This window comes from Dasypus novemcinctus, chromosome 11 (assembly GCF_030445035.2).
Source record: "Dasypus novemcinctus isolate mDasNov1 chromosome 11, mDasNov1.1.hap2, whole genome shotgun sequence".
Taxonomy (NCBI): Eukaryota; Metazoa; Chordata; class Mammalia; order Cingulata; family Dasypodidae; genus Dasypus; species Dasypus novemcinctus.
In genome coordinates this window covers 107,758,589-107,780,884 of record NC_080683.1, presented here as the reverse complement: position 1 = coordinate 107,780,884, position 22,296 = coordinate 107,758,589, and the positions used below count along the sequence as shown (strand labels likewise).

The following is a 22,296-nucleotide window of genomic DNA, read 5'->3' as shown; positions in this document are numbered from 1 at the left end:
TTGATTTAAAACATAGTATTACTATATTACTGGAGAGTTTTCAAGCCTTATTCTAGGGAACACATAGTAATAGGTATAAGTTACCAAGCATTATGAGCAGATTTATACCTGTAGTACAATATACAAGAATTCTTAAAATCCCTGTTGTGTGGTAGGTTGAATTATGTATCCATTTCTGTGAATTCATTGTAAATAAGACATTTAAAAGATGTTATTTTTAATTAAAGTGTCCAACTGAAGCAGGATGGGTTTTAATCCTATCACTGCAGGCCCTAGAGAAGACCAAAGAAAGAGAAAACCACAGAGAGAAGAAGCAAGAAGCTGGAAGTCAAGAGAAACCGGAAGAGAAAGCAGAAGACATTTCCAAGTGCCATGTGACACCCCGTATGAGAGAACAGTGAAAGGACCAAGGATTGCCAGCAGCCAGCCAGTACTCCACAGTCTTTAGGGAGAAAGCAATGCCTTGGTGATGCCTGACTTTGGACTTCTCCTAGCCTCAAAATATTGAGCCAATATAAATCCTCACTCTTTCAGCCAACCCATTGTATAGCACTGGTTTCAGTACCTGGGAAACTAAGACACTGTTTAAAAAATGTATTTCAAGAAAGAGCCAAGATTTCTACTGCTGATATAAGTAGAGAGAAGTACAGATGAATACGAAATTATTCTCACATTTAGAGTATTACTGGTGGTATCTAACCATGAGCTAACATAGCTAAAACACAGAGGTTGGAGCAGTCCTTTTCGCACTCCCAGCGGCAAGGATCTTTCCCGGCATTCCTGGTTATAGTCCAGAGCCATGCATGCTGCACAGCTCTATATCTATAGTCTCACAGGACATAGACCGAGGGCACCTGCTCACATAGACCCTTTTTTGCTGTCTCATCAGCAGCTTACTATTCCACAGAATGCCCAAGACACATGATAAAAAAACTATTCTTTAGTAAAGGAGTAGCGCTGTGGTTAATATTCTTTGCTCTTTAGAGATAAACCTCACCTTAAAAAAGCCAGACTGGTGAAATTCCAAGTTAAACTATAAGGAATTAGAAGGTGATTATTCATTTTACAGAGGGATCTGGCATGTCACAGAGGATTTTTCTAAATATTAAGGTGATTGGAGTGTGATCCAACTTGGAAAAAACAATTTTTGTAGAAGGTTTTTGAAATGCATGCATTTACCCAAAGCACTGTATTTATATAAATCTTTATGGTTAAAGCCATCTTTAATTACTTTGTTAATGTTTATTTTCTTAATTTGGAAATAAAACCTTGCATCTGCTTCACAAAGCAAAATTTTTTAAAATAATCTCACTATTTTTAAAATGAATGTAGTAGCAAATGAGAATCTCCTCTCACTTCTTAGTTACCCCTGATGCCAAAAGTTTCATCTGTCCTTTTGTTTTCTGTGTTTAAACATGCATTTGCCAGTGGAGAATGGTAAAGGATTTTCAGATCCACTTACACATGTAATCAAAGTTATAACTGTGAAGGAAATATCAGAAACAACAGGAAGAACCCCTAATCTCAAATGCTTCTCCCATTCAAGACTTTGATATTCCACAAACAGAAAAGAAATTTAATTAAAATTTGAAGAGGTTTGGGTATCATTTGATTTAAATACACCTTTGGAACAAATATATTCTCTCTATGGGAGAGGCTTTTGAGTACCTGTGAGACTGGCAGGAATAGGGTGGGGAGTGGAAGGAAACAAAGCCTGGACCTCCTGTGGTTCTCCAGAACAGAAGGTACTGACAGCTCATTTTCCATACCCCTCCCAAGAAGGATGAGAGAGTTCCAAACCAAAATATCTTTACAGGAAGGGAGACACAAATCGAAAAGAAAAAGTGGTGGGTGAAGAAAATGGAGGGACACAAGACGTTGACGGTAGGAGTGGATTCTCAAACTGAAAAGAAAATACATTTTGTAGTTTGGGTATATTTTATAATCAAAGTTTGCTAAGATTCAATAGTTTTAAAGACCTATCGTATCTGACTTGTGATTGATGGTAAATATGAGAAGAATTAATTTGTCATTCAATAAATATATAGGGTTAGTGTTAACATACCAAGCACTTTTTGGAGGCCATGGAGACTATTTGAACTGAATAAAGTGTGGCTAGGGCTGATTCATTACAATATTAATATTTGAGCTCAGTTGAATTGGGCTCCATGCTAGTTTGGGTTTACAAGTTCAGCACTAGTCTTTGCTTTTAGGGCTATTCCTGGGTCTGAGCAGATCTCCAAAAACACAGCATTTGGGTCAGCATGTGGGTCGGTGGGCAATAAATATTAGGCTACAAAGTCATGTGCTGAACTTGGATATTTTCCTTCAAGAACAACTACACATATGGTCTGTCTTCAAAGGTGACATATTAATGACATCAAAGGTGTTATTAGTGACATGTTTTCAGTCAGTCTTTGTACTCTTTTTCATCATTGGCTTTTTTCTCAGTTGTCACTTCCAATAATTGTCACAGCATAGTCAATGCTAATGATTGTCACGGATGCCACTTCAAAAATGAAGCATTTCTATATTGTTGTTATTAATGTGAAGCCGTGTATTTAAAACATCAAAGATTATTATTGTAATAACTATTCATTTGATTTTTTGGCCTTCTCTGTCACCTCTTATTCTCCTACCCTTCACAGCTACTGCCCCAAATACCACCCGTTAGCAAGTATAACTAATGAATAATAGTGCTCTTTATTTCAGACAATAAACTGAATCTAACATGGAGCATATAATCTCTCACTGCTGCTTTTTCTCTCTTTATTTGATGTTTAGCATTGGATGCTATTTACTAGGAGATGGGATGTAGAGCGGGGGATGGCTAAGGAAGCAGGCAGAGGAAATAGGAGTTATCACTGGTTTCAGAATCATTTAATAACCATAAATGCTTAGAGGGCTGGTCTCTTTCTAGTCTAGGCTTTGCTGAATGTTTATTTGCATTTCTACTAGTCTACACATACGTGATTCCAAAAGCTTTAATTTCATATCAATGACAATAAGTATACCCTATGCCTTTATCTATATCTCATAATCCTTCACACATTGGTAAATTGATAGGTGTTTGGTAAATATTTGCCAAATTGAAAAAAACAAAACAGAACACCTGAAACATGGAGTAATAAGGTAACAGGTTAAAAGAATTTACCAGCCATTGCCTTAGATAAATTACATAAAGCAGAAATATGAGCTTTCATAGTTTTAGAAAACGTCTTCAAGCAAGTTGGAAGAGCATACCTTCACATTCAGTTTTAGTTAGAAAAGTCCCAGCTTGCCAAGGCTTCTGATGGAATCCTGGACAGCACTGATCACAGCTATCCCCACAAGTATTATGCTCACATTCACAGCGGGATTTCTGGTGAAAAGAGGGGAGAAAGCATACTTTGAGCATTAATAGAACCATGCATGATGGGCTTTCCCTGAAAGGTAGTACAAAGAAGAGAGAAAATGTCTAGACTATGTACAAAAGTGCAAAACTCCAGCCCATCTGGGAAGGAGGCAGAGCCAGCCTTGGAGCTGGTATATTCAAATGACACCAGATTAGGGGGACCCAAGCTGGTTCCGGAGTCACTGGCCTTCTCACTGGCACTGAGAAGGGAGCCCTGATTGGGAGCTGTCTTGAAGAATGAATTCTTTGATGCCTCAGAATTGGAGGTTTATATGAAGGTTGCCCTCAAGTACTATGAACATTTTAAGGAATGAGAAGAGGGGAAGGGGTTTCTAGACATCTAGTGGCATAGGTAGACTAGAAATCTAGCATTCTCAAGGTCTCATCTTCTTCTTCGTGTGCTCTACTAGTACAGTGTCAAGTTACCCCAGGAAAGTGGTCGTCAAAGCTGTCCTGTGCACCCTGAAAGCGTGGAAAACAGAGTGCACCAATGCATCCCATCAAGAGTATCCACACCCTGCAGAAAGCACTACAACCTCATCTGAAAAGTAGGCCCAGTATTTGAACCTTCTCAAGGAGATAACAGTGTGATCTGTTAGCCAGAAAACAAGCTTTCCAAATAATATCATTCATATTACACTTTTAGTAGGAAAAAATATCCCATTGCCCTATTTATATCGGCTGATCTTACTAGTCCATATACTTCTTCCTTATATGCACAGTAGATGATTTTGTATTTCTCCAATTTATTTATGACTGAGAAAATCAGATGCCCATTCATCTTCTTCTTTATGTTATGATCACTTAATACATAGACATTAATGAAAAATTCTACCCAAAGCCTTCCTATATTTTCTAGCCTGACAATTTCAGCCTTCTCTTGAATATTCTCTTGTACCCCACTCCCTGCTGCCCCTGCTCAACCCCAGCACCCTGTCCCATGGCCATTATGTCTTTAATTCCATGCATGTTTTTATTTGTTGCCATTAATTTTTCTAATTAAAAAATTTAAAAGAATTGTGCAGGTTGATTGACGGCAGGCATTCTCCAGTGCTAAATCATGTGGCAGGCTGTTATAGCTAGAGAGGTTTCAAAAGAAACCAGTTTGGAGCCTTTTTGGAAAAAAAAAACCTAATCTGTTTTCAGATACTGTGATGACTGACTTCAAAGTCTATCATCCTAACTGCCAGCTCTATTTCACCCTGGCACGGCTTTTGGTTACACCGTCTACGTGGGGACCTGACACCCATTCACAGCATTTCCTGTCAGCAAAGTCTCTCATGAAGCATTTCACAGTTCAGGGCTTCATTTCATCTAAGCAGCCTGTAAATATACATACATTTGTTGCTGGATCAAGTGGACAAGCGCTGGCATGACCATAGCAGATGCACATCCCGCCAACTGAAATGTCCTTGACAGAGTAGTAATACTGCAGAAGCAAGGCAGAGAGAAATCCTGTTAAGATGACTGCAATGTTCAAGTAACACAGGAGAACACTCAGTTAACAACTTTACTTTCTGTTTTTATCCTTGGAAGCAAGTTTGTGTGCTTGGAAGACAACTGAGGGCTCATAAAATTGATCAAGTAACTCCTAGAATTCTAATCATAGCCCAAAGAAAGAGTGCCTCTAATTCAGAGGTTCTTAACCTGGGGTCCCTGAGCTTGAATTGGGGAAAAAAAACCAACTTATTATCTTTATTTTCTCTGACCTCTAACGGAAATCTAGCATTTCCTTCACTTATGAATGTATGCAATAAATAAATGACAGTAGTATTCCTTTCACCTGACTGGCAAAGGGGTCCATGGAACAAAAAAAAAAGGTTAAGAACCCCTGCTCTCATTTATATTAGGCAAGCATTTTAGACAGTCTTTTCCCACTTGGAGTACAAAGTTCATGCTGGAATACCTGCTTTTTGCCTGGGGTCAAGGACAATAATGCTTCCTAAAAGTTGTTTTATTTAGTTTCTTGAAATAAAATCTCTTTTATTGTCCTTATCAGAACGTCCATATTCACAAATCACATGCAGACTGCTCTACTTGATGGATTTGAAAAGAACCAGCAAATTTAACAATAGATTTGTGCTTACATTTCTTAATCATATTAAAAAGGAAAGAGAGGTATTGCAAGTTTGCTTTAAAATAATGTCAGACTACTTTTTTTTTCATTGTTATCTTAAAAGGCCCATGCAATTACTTTCCTGTCTAATGGTAGTGTAGATCTATGTTCCTAGTTATTTTAATCTACCAGCTATTTTTCACAGTTTACTTATAATTACAGAAATGGACTATTCGTTAAATTTTAATTAATAATTGTATAGAATTTTATAATTGTGAAAGCATTTCACATTATCTTATGGAATCCAAATAATCCCCTTAGTAGTAGATGGTTGTATTATTCCAATTTATAAAAAGCAAAAGAACAAACTTAGCAAGGCTAAGTAAGGTGGACACAAATCTGATTCCCCTGACTACAAATCTCCTTTTTCCCATATACTTCTCATTTTTCCTTTTCCCTTTTGTTTGTTTGTTTTCATTGCTTAGATAGGGTGCCTTTTAAAACATTTTTGTTACATTATCTCATTTGATACATACCTAGATTTTGAACTAATGGAATGTACTAAGAAGTTTAAGCAATGTAAAAATCTGCTTTTCACTTAACTTTATCACTTAATAATAATAGAGATATTTGTTCAAATAGCTGATACAGCAGTATTTGTAGATGTTTTTTAAATTGAGAAATCTATTTTAAATATAAATGCATAATGTTTTGCTTCTGAGTCATGAAGAGGAGCTGATAATAAATATCCTATTTTTATATATTTAAATTTATATATAATATCTATTGGAGTACTATCAAAAAATTTTTATATGTTGAAATTTACTGCACTAATTTAAGGACTCCTGTATAAAGCACTTATATATAATAGATGTGTATCCCAACTCCCATCTCTACCTTTTGCAAAAGATGATAAAAGGAACAGTAATTTATTTTCATTGATTTTTTTTTCTCTGATAGATATGCTGTCAGGAAAGATAAATTTTACTTCAATATTATTTGGCTTACTTAGTGTACATTTTTAAGTCATGCCAAAATTAGGATTAAAAATGATTCCTTAACAAGTGAAGTAGAGAATTCAGAACTGCAACAAAATAATAATTACTTGTGCATGAGACAAATGACAATATGCTGAATATAATAGTTTAAGATTTTTTTCAGGATTTGAAAATTCAAGGCAGTAAAACATCTGACAAATGTAAGGGGTAACTAAAACATTAAAGCTCTTTTGTAATAATGGAGAGGTTAGGTGTGGAGGAGTTAATAAGAGAGGAAACATGTTGAGGGGTATTCAGGAACTGCAAAAAAGTTGCCCCTCTATACTCAGCCTCCTGGTTCAGCAATTTGGCAGTTGGTGGCAGTGGTAGAACCCTACTGCCCCTAAGTGTTCTGTCCCACCATCTTAGTTTCTTCCCTACCATCTTCCTTCCCACCTGCACCTTTAGTCCATCATACAGTCGGCTTTATGGCTTTGTGGTTGGATTGAGTCACTTGGTAACAATGTCGTGGTGGTGCAGCAGAATGTAAGGAAGGTGTCATAAACTAGTGAATGGGGTAGACAGAAAGACACATCATTATTGCTTATAGCAACCAGGGCTAACCAGCTATATCATAATCTCACAAATTTCAGTGTACCACTAGAAAACAGAACTTCTATCAGCTCCACGTGTTCAAAGATCTGCTGAAAAAGATGCTTCAATCTCCTCCCCCCCAACCAATATTCTATTTTTAAAGGAACATAGAACAATAAATGAAATCAGTTTTCCTTTAAAGAAGTGTTGGGTTTTGTTTGTTTGTTTGTTTGTTTGTATTTAAACCAGGGGCTGTGATTCTTCAATAGGACATAAAACTATATGGTCCACAGACCAGCAGCATTTTCATCACCTAGGAACTTGCTAGAATTACAGAATATCAGCTCTGCCCTACACCTACTGAGTTAGAATCTGCATTTCCACAAGATCACCAGATGGTTCCATGAACAATAAAATTTAAGATGTATTGTTGTTTTGTGTGTGTGTGTGTGTATGTGTGTACTGAGTAGTGATAGAAAATATATTTCTTATGTGGGTTAGGGCCAAAATGTTTCAAAGCTTCAGTAGTAACTCCCCAAAGCCAATGCATACTTAAAATCACCAAAACTACATAATTTAGTCCTCTAAAATAAAATATTGAACTAAGCATGAGGATCTTCATTTTCAAAAGAGGAAATTAAGGTTTAAAAAGGTTGAAAGGTTTGATAAATGTTGCATATCTAATAAATGGCAGAGCTTGGATTTGAACCAAGGTCTGTCTAATCTGAAGTCTTCTATAATAATCACTCCTATAAATTATCAAAAGATTTCTTTTTAAGTTCTTTAACAGACAATTTAAAAAGATTGGCACAATATCATTCACAGGTGCCAAAATGATTCATCATTACTTACTCTTCTTGTGACAATGGGGTCAATTTCTCTTGGATCTTTGTGGGCGAACATCATCAAATCAGCATTCAAGGTACGGATCCTCTGAAATCTCAGGCGAATATAGCGGGCGGAAGTAAATTCCAGCAGTTCAGGAGAAGGGTCATCAGCACTTGGTCTTCCATTGATCAAAGAGATGTGAATCTAAACAATGTGAAAAATAATTGAACAATTAAAGTGTATCAAAAATATAAGATTACTTATCAGATTTTGTTTGCTTTTAAAAGGCTAATAGGTTCCCTTCTCTGTGTTAGGTAAGCAGATGCAGGCTCATGTTTCCTCCCTGGAATAGAATAAAATAATTGGGTATTTTATTGATCTTTGAATACATGTACATGCAATTCATATGTTTGTGTCTCAGGTATTGTCTATATACTACAATTACCTATATTCATGAGTTCCAAGGCACTTGTATCAACTTCACTTTCCTAGGATTCTTGTAAATGAAATCAATCATTCTTTTTAAAAATAATTATACCCTAAATTATTTAAGAATCTGGTAGATAGCTATGGGAAATCATAAGACTTGATAAAAGAAAGTACTAAAAATATCAGACAAAAAACATGAAACTATCAGGAACTTAAAAACAATTTTGAATCTGAAAACATCTAATTATATAGCCTTGAAACATAAAGAGAAAAAATTCCCAGAATTACAAGGAAAACTAGACACATCTACAGCCATAGTGAGAGATTTTAACATTTTATTTTAGCAATTGATAGATTAATAAAACCAAAATTTACTAAGGATATAACTTACTCTATGAAAAACACACACTATGAAAACAAAATAAAATATGTATAGAATGTTGAAAATTTGTAGGAAAATAATCTAGCAAAATTGACAAAAGAAGAGATGAAATTTAATCATATTGCTTTCTATGCGAAAAAAATGTGCCAATTTGTCAAATTATCCTTCAAAGGACCACCAAGTCAACAAACCTTTATAAGGATTTCACAAGAGCAGAAAATTTTAGTGAAGAATAAACTGTTGAATAAAATAAAAAGAACTCACATTACAGATAAAGAATTGACTTCTTTAATATCTAAATAACTCCTATTAATCACTAAGAAAAAGACCAACAACATAACACAAAAAGAGATAAAGATATGAGGAGAAAGTAAAGTTGTTAATCTATCGATGGATACTTAACTTCACTCATAATAAGTGAAATATTCATTCAAACTACACTGATAGAGAAGCGGATATGGATCAACTGATATAGCAACTGCCTACCATATACAAGGTCCAGAGTTCAAACCCAGGGCCTCCTGACCTGTGTGGTGAGCTGGCCCACGTGCAGTGCTGCCACAAGCAAGGAGTGCCATGCCACTCAGGGGTACCCCTGAGCAGGGGAGCCCATGCGCAAGGAGTGCGCCCTGCAAAGAGAGCCCTCCTGTGCAAAAAGCACAGCCCGCCCAGGAGTGGCGCCACATACATGGAGAGCTGACACGACAAGATGACACAACAACAAAAAAGACAGATTCCCATGCTGCCTGATGAGAATGCAAGTGGACACAGAAGAACACAGAGCAAATGGACACAAAAGAGCAGACAATGGGGGGGGGGGGAGGAGAGAAATAAATAAAAATAAATCTTAAAAATAAAAAAATTACACTGATAAACTTTTTCCATTTTTGCCATTGTTTAAAATCCCAAATATTGATAATGCTTTGTGATGGCAAGACTGAGTGGGGGAGGATAGGCATTCTCAGACACTGTGGCTGGGCCCCTATGAAAGTCAATTTAGCAATAACAAAATTACAAATGCAAGAAATTTTTGGTAATTTATCCTACAGATATATTCATCATACTCATATGTATATGCATATGAACAAGCACATGTGCTATTTTTACAGAATTTTTAAAAAATCAAAAACATGAAGAACAGCCTAAATAATCATCAATGTGGGACTGATTGAATAAACTACATTTCTATGTAGGGAATTATGTACAGTCATAAAAAGAATGAAAACGTTCTCAAAATACTGATAAGAAGAAGTACTTTTGTTTTTCATTGTACCTTGTAATGGATTATTATTACCTATGCAATAAATTAAATGAAATAAAAATTGCTAAATACATAGAAATTAAGTAGTAGGTTTTAAACTGAAAATACATACATACATACACACAAAACACACACAAGTACAGAGTAAAGAGAGAGGAACACAAGAGAGAAGCCCTGTGCTGGAGTGGGAAATGGGCAGGTACAGGCAGTCTGTATGTTTGTTTGGGAAGCCTGTGACTCCAGGTCGCTGGAATTTTCATCTACTTTGCAAGATGATATCTCATGTGTGTTAATTAGATTTTTTTTGACAGGAGAGGCAATGATATGTGTTTCCATTCCTAACATCCTGCATTTAGATAATCCCAGGGAGATTCACAAATTGACTGCCAATAAACTCTTGAGTCACCAGAGAAATTTATCAAATTCTGAGATGAGAAACTAATTCTTTTGTCATGAAGAATAGACTCAAAATACTTCATCATAAAAATATGAAATGTCCTAGCTAATTAAATCTATCTTGGTTACTTAAGAAAGAATAAATTCATTTAATCAACACATTTGAGAATGATAGAAGGCAAGGTGTCCTAAAATACTGAAACTCAAAGTACTAAATATTCTCCAATGTCGGAAATTCTAAAAGGGTAAAGCAGATTTGTATATTTCACAGTTCTGGCATCTAGCAGGTGAGCCTGAAATATGTTTAAAATTAAGTTTTCTTTATTGCTTAAAGAGGTATCAATTAATGGTTAAAAGAATGAATAAATTAGGGCATGAAGCAATTAAAATTAGAGTCCCTTAGAGATTTGTTTTGGCATCCAAAAATCACCAGTGCTCTTGAATCCATGATTAAATTTCTGTCTTAACAAGTTACCCCTTGGCTGCCCCCAAAAAATACTATTTGAAAGAAAGGAGGAAACCATCACACTTCTAGGATGAAAGTTTCTGAAGTTTCTGAAAATTATTAAGTCTTATTCAGTGTTAATGTTATCATGGTGCTGAACATGGAATCAGTATTTTCCTCATAAACACATACACACACACAACAAGAACTCTGAAAAAATGATGCACATGTTCTTATTGAGGTTAATAACCATATCATAGTTACATAAAGAATTCAGCCAAAGAACTCAAGCTTTGGTATTTTCATCCAGCTTCTTTGCCAAGAGATCTTGCAAGTGTAGTTAGTTCCAAGCTGTTTATGGTGTGTAAGCCAGCCAGCTGTTGGTCATGTTGTAAGCACTGAACAGCTTCCTTCCCTCTCTCTCTCCCTTTTTCTTTTCACTCTCCTTCAAATAAATCCTAACAGTAAACAAGTTCTTCTCACTGGCACATGTGATTCCAAATCCACTGGTCCTTGATATCCCATGGGTTGACAATAGGGGCTTATCTATCTTCAAGGAAGACGAAAGCTACCTGTCCCCAGGCTGGTCCCTTCTTGCTGTGAGCCCCTGGGAGATCTGAGGCAGTCTGATGTCTTCTGACATGATTTCTATTACTGCCATGTTGGTGGGTGCATGTTCCCACATCCACAGGAAATCATTCCAACTGGAAATATCAGTTTAAGGTAGTCGATTGCTTTTTAAAAATTTTTTTAATTACACTGTCCTTTGAATTGCTTTTCACAGACAAATAAAGAAAATATCTCGTGAAAAAGATCCCTTCCCATGAACAAATGACTAAATCAATGTATACTGCACCCATCCAAATAATTGTTTTACTAGTGTAAGTACACTATATAAGCCATGTTTCCTTTATAGACAGAAAAGATCTGTCACTGTCGTATTTTCCTCATGATTAGAATATAATTTTAAAATAGTTTATGCAACAATCAGACTTATATGTAAACATTTGTACAGTATTATTGTACCTTTTTATTTTTATTATTAGATTGGCTTTTGATTTCTGGAAGAGCTATGGTCCTAATACCTACTCTAGTGATACAAATTTATTGAGTGGATGGATGGATGGATGGAAGGATGGATGGATGGATGGAAGAATGAAGGCTGCTTAAAGTTCATTAATAAATATTAGAAACTTTGATATGAGTAGTGAAAGTGAATGGAGTTGACAGCTTGATGTGTGGTATGCTCCTTTAAAACACCTCAAAATCCCTCTTGAATTATTAATCTCTAAGAATGTTCAAATGAAAGAGGTCCAACAATTTGAAGTTAAGGTGACCCCAGGGAATAGAACAATAAAATCCATACATGTAGGATGAGATTATCCATCTACAAGTGGGGCCAAAGAACTTGTATATAAATAAGTGAATGAGACACCTGGGAATCTCTTAAATCCAATCATCCTTAATATGATGTTATTTCAGGGTGATAGAGTTGGACTATGATAACTTTGAAAACTAAACCTCATCATTTTTATTTTACCCTGTGTGAAAAACGATTTATTAGGAGAAAGGGGATGAGCTGTGTGAAGCTTGGGAAGCGGGGACAGGGTGAGTTTGCTATTGTGTTTGTAGCACAGGGCAAAGACTCTGGCCCTGGCTCATACTCCTTTGCTCTGCTCCTATAATTGCACTAGATCTGTCTGGGGAGGATCACCAAAGTCCTTCATGTTACTAACAAAAATGACCAATTCTCGGTCCTCACTTGTTCTATTAGCAGCATTTGAAGCCTGGAAACCAACCAGGTTGGTTTCCCCCTGCCTCCTTCGCTATCTCTCTCTTTTTTTTGTCTTTTTGGTAACGTTACATTAAAAAAATATGAGGTCCCCATATACCTCCCACCTCCCTCACCCCACTCCTCCCCCCATAACAAACAACCTCCTCCATCATCATGAGACATCCATTGCACTTGGTGAATACATCTCTGAGCACTGCTGCACCTCCTGGTCAATGGTGCACATCATAGCCCACACTCTCCCACAGTCCACCCAGTGGGCCATGGGAGGACATACAATGTCCGGTAACTGTCCCTGCCTTTGCTATCTCTTCTCAATCTCCTTGACTTCTCCCTCTTCTCTTCTCAATGTTACAATATGTGCTGTTTCCACCCTTACTCACAGAGTGATCCTATCAAAGCTGACAGCTTTAAACACCATCTATATATACTAAGGTCACCCACACTCATATCCATAGACCTCAGCTCTCCTCTGAAGGTGAAAATGCAAAATCCTGCTCTCTACTTGATAACTTTACTTGGCTCTCTAATAGGTATCTCTAACTGAGCTCCAGCCTTCACTCCCACAGTCTTCCCAATCCCACTTAATAGAATCTCATTGTTCTAGAAAGTCAGGGCTAAAAAGTTGGGGTCATTCCTGACTCCTCTTAATTTCTTTCATCCTGCATGCAATCTGTCTGCAGATCCCGTTGGCTCTAACTTCAAAATATATTCAGCTTCCATCCACTTCTCATAACCTCCACTAGTTCTGTCTTGGCCCTAACTTTGCTCATCTTCTACCTGGGTCTCTACAATATCTCCAAACAGGCCTTCCTATGTCTACCTTTACCTCCCTAGAGTCTATTTTAGAAATAGCAGCTAAATATTCCTTTTAAAATCGAATTCAGGTTATGTCACTCTTTTCCTTAAAACTTTCCAATGCTTTTCTCCAAATAAAAGCTAAAATCTTTACAATGAACAATGATACCCTATATGATCTGCAACCCCCTCCCTTCCACCAATGTCAAAGAGAAAACGATTACTTTTCTGACCTCTTTTCCTAACCCGCCCCTCATTCACATTGCTCTGGCCAGACCGCCAAGTGCCGCCCAGATAGCACAGTGCTTGCTTCCTCACCTCCTTCAAGCCCGGCTCAGGTGAGGCCCATGCAGGTAGCCTCTCCATGTCCATCTATTTACAGTGCAAACTCCACCCGGCCCTCACTATTCCCTACCTGCTTCATTTTTTCTCGTAGCACTCATCTTCTGTCAAACCATGTCTAGGCCTTACATATTTACCTTGTTTATATTTCCTTCTACCCATAGAATATAAGGCCCAGGAGTTCAGGGAATTTTATCTGCTTTGGTAATTGATAGAAGCTCCAGGATCCAAGATAGTATCTAGTGAAAAGTAAGTGCTAAGTAAAATTTTTGAATACATGAAATATGCAATTCCTAAATATTTAGCAAAATTCATTTACCTTTCTATCTAAAACACAATTTCATAGAATCAATGATCACTTTTTTCTGTTATCATAAATTAACTGTGAGTGTGCTATTTCCTCAAAATGAAATTAAAGTCAGTCATCCTTCATACCATTTTTCCACCCATGCATTTTGAGTCAAGTTGATTAAGAGAAAATTAAGAAATTAACAGCTTTGCGCCATGATTTCCTTACATTTAAGTCCACAGTATTTGCTAATATTAATCATTAGGTAACTCTATTATCTATTTCACCAAAGGCTCATTACACAGACTATTTTCAGCTAGGAAGAACTACGGAAACGTGTTTTCTGAGGCATAAGGCCTTGCATTTGAACATTAGTACCATTCAATTTAATTTTGTGAACCACAGCAGAGTGGACCCTGACCACTTGTTGGTTTTTTCTTTGAGCAAATTATGCTTTGGTTACTTCATTATCCACTAGTAAGTTTGACATATTATTATTTACAAAAGGGTCAATGAAAAAAACAATAAAATATAATTATAACACAGATTTGCTATACTCTGTCATTCAATAACCATCTGAATGATTAATTAACAATTACAAAGTAACTTTCTCCTAGAGGAAAAGTCTTTAATAAGTATATTGTCATATTTATGGATTGTCATTAGCTTTGTTATATATAACTAAATAGTCATTGAAAAACAATCTTACCTTATCAGCAAGATTTCACTGTAATTTGTAAAACCTTTTCAGATTAATGCCATATTGGGATATTTTTAAATGTTATAAAAAGAGAAAATAAATGAATATATGGGACAATGAATAAGTAAATAATAAAAGTGACATTACAGGGAAGCAGACTTGGCCCAGTGGTTAGGGTGTCCATCTACCACATGGGAGGTCCGCGGTTCAAGCCCCGGGCCTCCTTGACCCGTGTGGAGCTGGCCCATGCGCAGTGCTGATGCGCACAAGGAGTGCCCTGCCACGCAGGGGTGTCCCCGCGGAGGGGAGCCCCACGCGCAAGGAGTGCGCCCCATAAGGAGAGCCGCCCAGGGCGAAAGAAAGGGTAGCCTACCCAAGAATGGCGCCACACACACAGAGAACTGACAACAAGATGATGCTACAAAAAGAAACACAGATTCCCGTGCCGCTGACAACAACAGAAGGGACAAGGAAGAACACGCAGCAAATAGACACAGAGAACAGACAACTGGGGTGGGGCGGGGAGGGGAGAGAAATAAATCTTTAAAAGAAAAAAAGTGACATTACATGTCATTTATACTACAGGGTAATAAAATATTTAAACATTTAAGACTAGAGATTTCTCTGTCTTCCAAATTCTTTAGGGTATTAATGAGTAAATGGAGAATTATGTAATCAATCTTTTCCTGGTTCATCAATTCCAGTTATATCAAGTACAGTTTACTTGAGATCCACTTTCCACTTTCCTTTCCCCCATGTTTTGTCATTTCCTCCAAATAACAGCTCTCCTTTTCATTATTATTTTTATCAATTCAAAAGTGGATCATTTTCATATCTAGAAAATATGGTACTCGATGGTCTAAAACATGTTCATCCTCTTGCCCCCTCTTCACCCTTAAATATGTCTCATTCATTCAGTCACCCATTCAAAGAAAATTATTTATTGGATTCCAACTACATTCCTTTTCAGTGCCATAGTCTATCTCATCTCTGGGGCTCCTCTCTCCTCCCCATTATAAAGAATAGACTCAACATATCATTCAGGTTTCAGCTGAGATGGCAGTTTCTTCCTGGTCCAGTTACTTTCAGGTCCTGTCTATGCGTGGCTCTAAGGAATTCTCCAGGCACCCCAAGTCGCCCCTATTATCACTGCCTGTTTACTGGCTTGTGCCTGCTTCTCTCTAGACTGTAAGTGCAGTGAGAGTGGGGTCTTCTTTGTCTAATTTACAGTATAGTCTCATAGAAGACCATCAGTAAGTATTTGATGTAAGAATAAATCAATATCAGTGCCTAAATATTATAGACTGTGGTAGGAGTCCCAATGAAGTAACTCCTTCCTCAATTAAACATTCACACTTTGTGGATTGTGTTTATCATTTAAAAGTTGATTTTGTATATATTTTTACTATATTTTACCTATATCCTTAATTCTATTTATTGAATATATTATGAATTTAGCACATCTTATTTAGCATGATCTTATAAATCTTTCTACAGTCACAATAGTCAGCTACCTATGAAAGGACACTATACAGGTCTCCATAAAGTCCCAACATTTGGATAAAGCAACTAAAAATTATTTAAGAAACCAGAAGAGCCACTTATGAGGAAAATAAAGTAGTGCACTTGTATAAACAGATACGTCCCTTCAGGTGCCTCAATATTCTTACTAGATAGGTATGGAAATACTGTTTTGTCATGTAGAGTATAGTGCCCTGAAATAGAGTTTGGAAGGTCTTTACTAAATATCCCACTGTCATTAGGAGTTTACAAAGCCCAACCAAAGCAGCTACATGCATATAGTTGATGAGCACTGAGCTGCTTGAAAAGTAATGCTTTAATGCATAAAATGTCAAGGACTGTGTCTTCAACTTCTTTAACTAACCTATTTCAAGAATACAGGGAAATGTCAGCTTAATGAACCTTTTAGCAAATATGACTATATCATTGACAACTAAACCACCTAGCTTAGTCTTAACAGGTCTTTCACACTCCCATAAGACAATATTTTGCTTTGACACCTACTGGGTTCCAATTGTCCCTGAAACTTAAATTGCTTTTTTTCCCCTATTCTTTAGAATTACAATTCTTGCATTTGTCGTCCCTGCATGACAGCTTTGCTTTCCATGAAATATTTAAACAGATTCTTCACTGTCAAAGTAATAGTCATTAATAAATTGTAGCATAAAAAGAAAATTAGTTCTCTTCAAAGAATATTTGTCATCTTAAGTTTTTATTTTTCTTCCCTCCTTAGTGAATCCAGTTAAAAATATTGTACCCCAAAGGTTTGTGAAATTTTTTTGCTGGTCAAAGTCCTAATCGGCTAGCATGCATATAAATTCTAATTTAAGATGCTCCCTCTCCCTCTGTCTGTCTTTTATGTTGCACCAAAGTTAGTTTCATCATTCTTTATACCAATAGAGAGGTGACAGTCTTTCTTATTCTTATGAAACCACTCAACACAGACTTTTTTGAAAGATCTGAAAATTGAAGTAAAGTCTCAGCTGCTTTAGGAGTTCTACTTTCCTCAAAGTCTCAAAATTTGTATGGTCCATCTTTACAAAAACTTTCTGATGGTCTCTTTGCCTTGTGCAATGCAAAGCAATCCAGCAGAGCATTTATTTTAAGCTCCTTGTTTAAGATGAACTTAAGTTAGTTTCATCAGAAACAGGCCCAGATGGGTGACCAGTAAACCATCATGATAGAATGGAATATCTTGGTGTTACTCCCACTGGTCATGATGTATAAAACTAACTGTAGCAACTAAGTGTATGCAATTTTCAAGAGAAAATCATTACTAAATGCAAATACCTTTCTATTTTGTTCTGAAAGAACTTTAGTACACAGGAACTCATTTTATGTATATTTTTAAATGTTTTCAAATAATCAGAAAAGTACTCCAAGTTGAAAAATTTTCATTTATCATTGGTGTTTTTCTTTTTCCAGTTAAATATACAATACTGCATGCATAAAAGAAGAGGTGTCAAAATAGGTTTTCACCATCTCTTTTGGGAGTTTCTCATTTAAATTTTATCAAATGCAGATGTCATTGCTGAATCTTTGAGCTGTCATGCTACGAATGCATAAGAATAAAGCCATCGCCTGAAATTCTCAGCAAGAAAAGAATCTAAGAGAAGCAGCTTCAGGGCAGGCCATGAGGCAAATCACCAGAAGGGATGTTTTCTCATTCCTCTCAGACATTTGCAGTGCTCCAAATTGGTTTTGGGTGCACTCCAAAGACAAAAGAACCATTAGCCATCTATTCAAACTTCATAGCTCTTTTATAAAACTCTTTGGAGTACCCAGTTCTTGCAGGTGAAAACAAGAACTTTTGTTAGTGTGTACCTACTGGGTCACAGACACTCTTGCAGGTGATCTGTATGTACTAACTCATATAGTACAAACTAATTTAATGCTTAATATACCCTCATGCATGAGGTCTTATATTAAGCCCATTTTTTCAAGAAGACAGACGAGATTTCAATCTCAAATCTGGTTTTGGGAGTGCAAGACATGAGATTATGGCATTTCTGGATTTTAAGAAATGTGGCTAAGGTAATAGAGCCAGGCTGTGTTCCAAACCTAGTCTGACCTGGTTGGCTGTGTACCTCACTGCATCACTATACCGCCTCACAGTGCATGGGTGTGGTCTGCCTGTGCTGAATGGGCATACAGACACTATTTGAAGGCAGTAAGCTCACAGCGGGTGAGAGAGCCTGGTCCATGCACCCCTTCCTCCATTCTTTCTCCTGATGTGCTTTCATTCCAATGCTACGAATTCTGTGGCTATTTTACTTCCATTTTCTCCTCATCATCCTGCTCCTGCTCCTCTGAATTTATCTTTAGTGTTTGAATTCCTCAGTTCCTGGCTTTTCTTTATGCTTTTGGGTCAGATGTAACCTATTCATTCTGGCCATCCTAGACTTGCTGGGGGAGAGTGTTTACTATGCCCCAAGTCACTTCTCCAGACCAGCCACTGGGTCAGACAGACACCCAGAGGTCACGGGAAAGAGCAGGGATGAGGCAGGTTAGAGCACTAAGGATCACTAAACCAAGGGATAGTCCCCAACCCAATAAAACCTCCCAGCACTGATCCGTATCAGTGGAGACCCTCCTGGTGAATCAAGGCAAAGCCCACCTGACTGAGAAGCCAGAGCCAGGACATGTCTACGAGTTAAGGGCAAACACTTTCATTAGGTAGGAAAGACCCAACAATGCCTAAAGCCTTACTAACTTCAAAACAAAATTTTGTAAGCACACAGCTTCTCTAATAAATATATATACTGAAAAACAAATGAAATTGGTTACTAACAGCATTCATACCTAAGTATTTTAGTAAGTAAAAACCTTTCACAGCTGAGCAAAAACAAAATTAATTTGCAGTTTGTGGTAAATTCTATTAAGAAGGAACTATTAAAACCCAAATTAGAGAAAGGGGGGGAATAATATGTTAATACCAAAAATAAATGTGTGTGAAATAGCATGATCTTGCCTAATATGAGAAAGCCATTAGAAAAACTCCTGTTTGGGGGGGTAGGGGGGAGCAGCAGCTGAGAGTACTTATGACCTACATTGGTAGGACAGAACAATCAGTACACTTGAAAGACATATAATAGCAGCACAAAGGAAAACTTAAGCAACATTTTCCAGTTTTGTTCTCAGTCCCTGTGTGGGAACACTTGTTTAAAATTAAAATAAAATCTTGGAGCAGAAGGTCTAAAGGCAGTGCCAGATCCTGCGTCATTAAATTGGAACTAAACCTAGATGAGAACTTGAAAGAGAAGCACACTCATTCTCACTCTCTGTCTCAAGGTTTCCTCAGAGAGAAAAGTGTGTGTGCGTGCAAGTGCGCATGTGTGTGTGTTTTCCAAGCAAATAAATGAAAAGCTGTGTAAATACATTACTTGAAGTTTTTTTCCATTTGTATAGAAACAGCATTTTGGGTGACTCTTGGCAATCTCAACTCATGCGATGTTCATAAAGTTTCAATCTCAAACACCAACATGTCAGAGATGTTCAGTTATGGAGCCATACTAATAGTTAGAGAAGACTCTGATCATAGACACAAGCTCCACACACAGAGCGCATTCCACAGACTAGCTCTACCTCTACTACCCGTAACGTCATGTATAGGTTGGCGAACTGGAGTCCATAGGTGCCTGCCTGCATCCCCCAGCCTCTGATACTTGCTTACCAATACCATCTGCTTGCCAACTCTGGGAAAATTCATTCCCTGAGTGCCCCCTTCCTTTGCCACCTTTCCCTCTAATTTATTTCATTCTATTCATTTTTTGGTGCCTCTTTCCATATCTTCACTAATTCAACAAATTTCTCTTCTTGCCCTGTTTCATTTCATTCTCTAAAGTAAAATGGTACATCTAGAGTTGGGCAGGATCCTATACTTTCAAGTGGAATCATACATACCAACCTCTACATATGGCCCTTCCAACTGTGTAAGAGGAAATTACTAGTCTTACCTCTTAGATCTTAGGACTTTTCATTGCAGAAGGAGGAAAACAAGAAACGGAAAATTCATAAGTTTATTTAGTTTTGAGAATGTGATTTTATATCTCCACAATGGATGAGTTTTCATTTCGGTGGTTTTATAAATCTGTGTAATAAATTTATTTATAAATCGAGTTTATAAATCTGAGTTTACGTATAAACCTGTGGGAATGTTTGTACATTTATGTGTTTTTTTCTGATTTTGACTTTCCTGATTTTTCTCTGTGCTTAAAACTTATAACTATGTGTGTGTTTGTATGTGTTTCTGTGTGTGTCCAGACAGGTAATCCATGTTTAAGAGCATACACTTAGGAGACAGACTGACTGGGTTCAAATTCTGGCTATGCCACTCACTATGTAAATTGTACCTTGGCAAATTTACATAATCTCTCTGTGCCTCAGTTTCCTTTGAAAAAGGCAAGATAATACCTACCTTATAGGGATGTTTGGTGGATTAAAAAAGATAATTCATGTGAAATGATTAGACAAATGACTAGCAGTCAGGAAAACGATTAAGAGTCAGTTTGTTGTTATTCTTGGGAGAATCAGAAAAATGATACAAATGACTGCCCATCTCTCTGTTAAGCAAAGTGTGCTGCAAGGCACCCTCAAGGTTTTACCAACCTGGACAGCCTCAGACAGAGGAGCAGGGGCGAAGTTCCCATCCACGATGCAGAGGCGATTAGGGACACGCTAAAGGGTGAGCAACAGTGAGAGCCTATGCACCAAGGAGAGCAGGACACGTGCCTGAATTTACTCTCTTTTCTCTATCCAGTTATCCCATTTCCACACCAGCAACTGAAACAAGGAGGGCCGGAGGACTTCCTGGTCTCAGTGCTGGCTGTTGTTCCGGGGATGGCCTATATTCCCAAGCCCTGTCACCATGGCTTTTGGGACTGAGGTCAGTGGAGATGACCAAGTGTCAACACAAGGACTGCAGGACGAAGAGGTACAATTACCAACATCCAGGCAATAGTTTGTAAGAGAAGAAATATGAAAAATGAAAAATGAAGTGACGTCAGAAGGGGCCCTCTGTAATTCTGACGTCATACTTCACATTTTGTTGGCACCACCAGCTTTGCAGTTCCTCATGTGATATGCCCAGATGGCTAGATATCTTTCAACAGTATCAAGTTTTTAAGGACAGGTTTCACTGAGGAGGTTTGGTGTTCATTGCACACATTTTATAGAACAACAACAAAACACGTGATATATGTCAACGATATTCTATATGCAGGTTCCCACCATTATTCTGCTCAGGGCTGGCTCGTCATCATTTATTGACCAGCCTTGTAGGATGCTGGCTCTGTGCACCCCTGACATCTGTACAGCTGCAGCAGCTCTCCAGTCCTTTCAAAGGAGCAGTGTGTACAAAGGGACCTCTCCTCCCACACAACCAGAAGATAAAGCCTTCAGCAGACTGACTGAGCACATGCTGTTCTTGTTCCTTTGCTGGATTCTGACTAATAACCGGCCACAGGAAGCTGCAGGGCTGTGCCATCAAGAAAACTCAGAGACAGCTCACGCGCTGCTGGTGAGCTGGCAGAGGGGAAGGAGCTTGCGGAAATTCAGAGCCTCTTTTTCAGCAGGAAGCCAAACAGAATAGCTAAGAAACATAAAAAAAATAATAAAAAAATGAAAAAAAACCTCGAGAGCAAATGAATAAACAGCTGATTGGAGGTCATTGATCATTAGTGCAAGTTATTTGTCTAAAATGGACTTTGCTTCAGAATGTTCCCTTCCCCTTTCCTCTTGGCAAACATGGTGTCAATGAAAGGTAAAGAGAATAAGACATTTAATCAATCATCCCGGGGCCAGGGCCAAATTGCTTTCTGTTATACATTGGCTGCCAAGTTCACAGAATCAGGTTTGTTTTCAATTACTTGTAATATGCTTTCCCAGAGGAATGTGTAATAACCTGTTTCAGCACCATTCCCTTTTCTATTAATGCAAAAATACAAGTATTCCTCCTTAGCAAAAGGAAAAGGAGTTTAATTGGGGAAATAGTTATGAATCCAGATGTTGGGGTTACGTTGGGTTTTTTTGTTCGTTTGTTTATTTTTATTATAAACTGCCTCTGATGAGAGATGGCAAAAATACTGTCTCAT

The 22,296-nt window shown here is 37.5% G+C and overlaps 1 protein-coding gene across 1 annotated transcript in view; it reads right to left on the bottom strand.

Moving 5' to 3' along the window:
- The window catches only part of LAMA2 (laminin subunit alpha 2), a 588,895-nt gene that overhangs the window by 343,753 nt on the left and 222,846 nt on the right, over positions 1–22,296 (bottom strand). The window contains exons 5-7 of the mRNA XM_071218658.1: positions 7,874–8,053; positions 4,734–4,823; positions 3,244–3,361 (exon numbers count right to left, since the gene is read on the bottom strand). Of these exons, the coding sequence (XP_071074759.1) occupies positions 3,244–3,361; positions 4,734–4,823; positions 7,874–8,053 (388 nt within the window). The remainder of the gene's footprint in view (positions 1–3,243; positions 3,362–4,733; positions 4,824–7,873; positions 8,054–22,296) is intronic.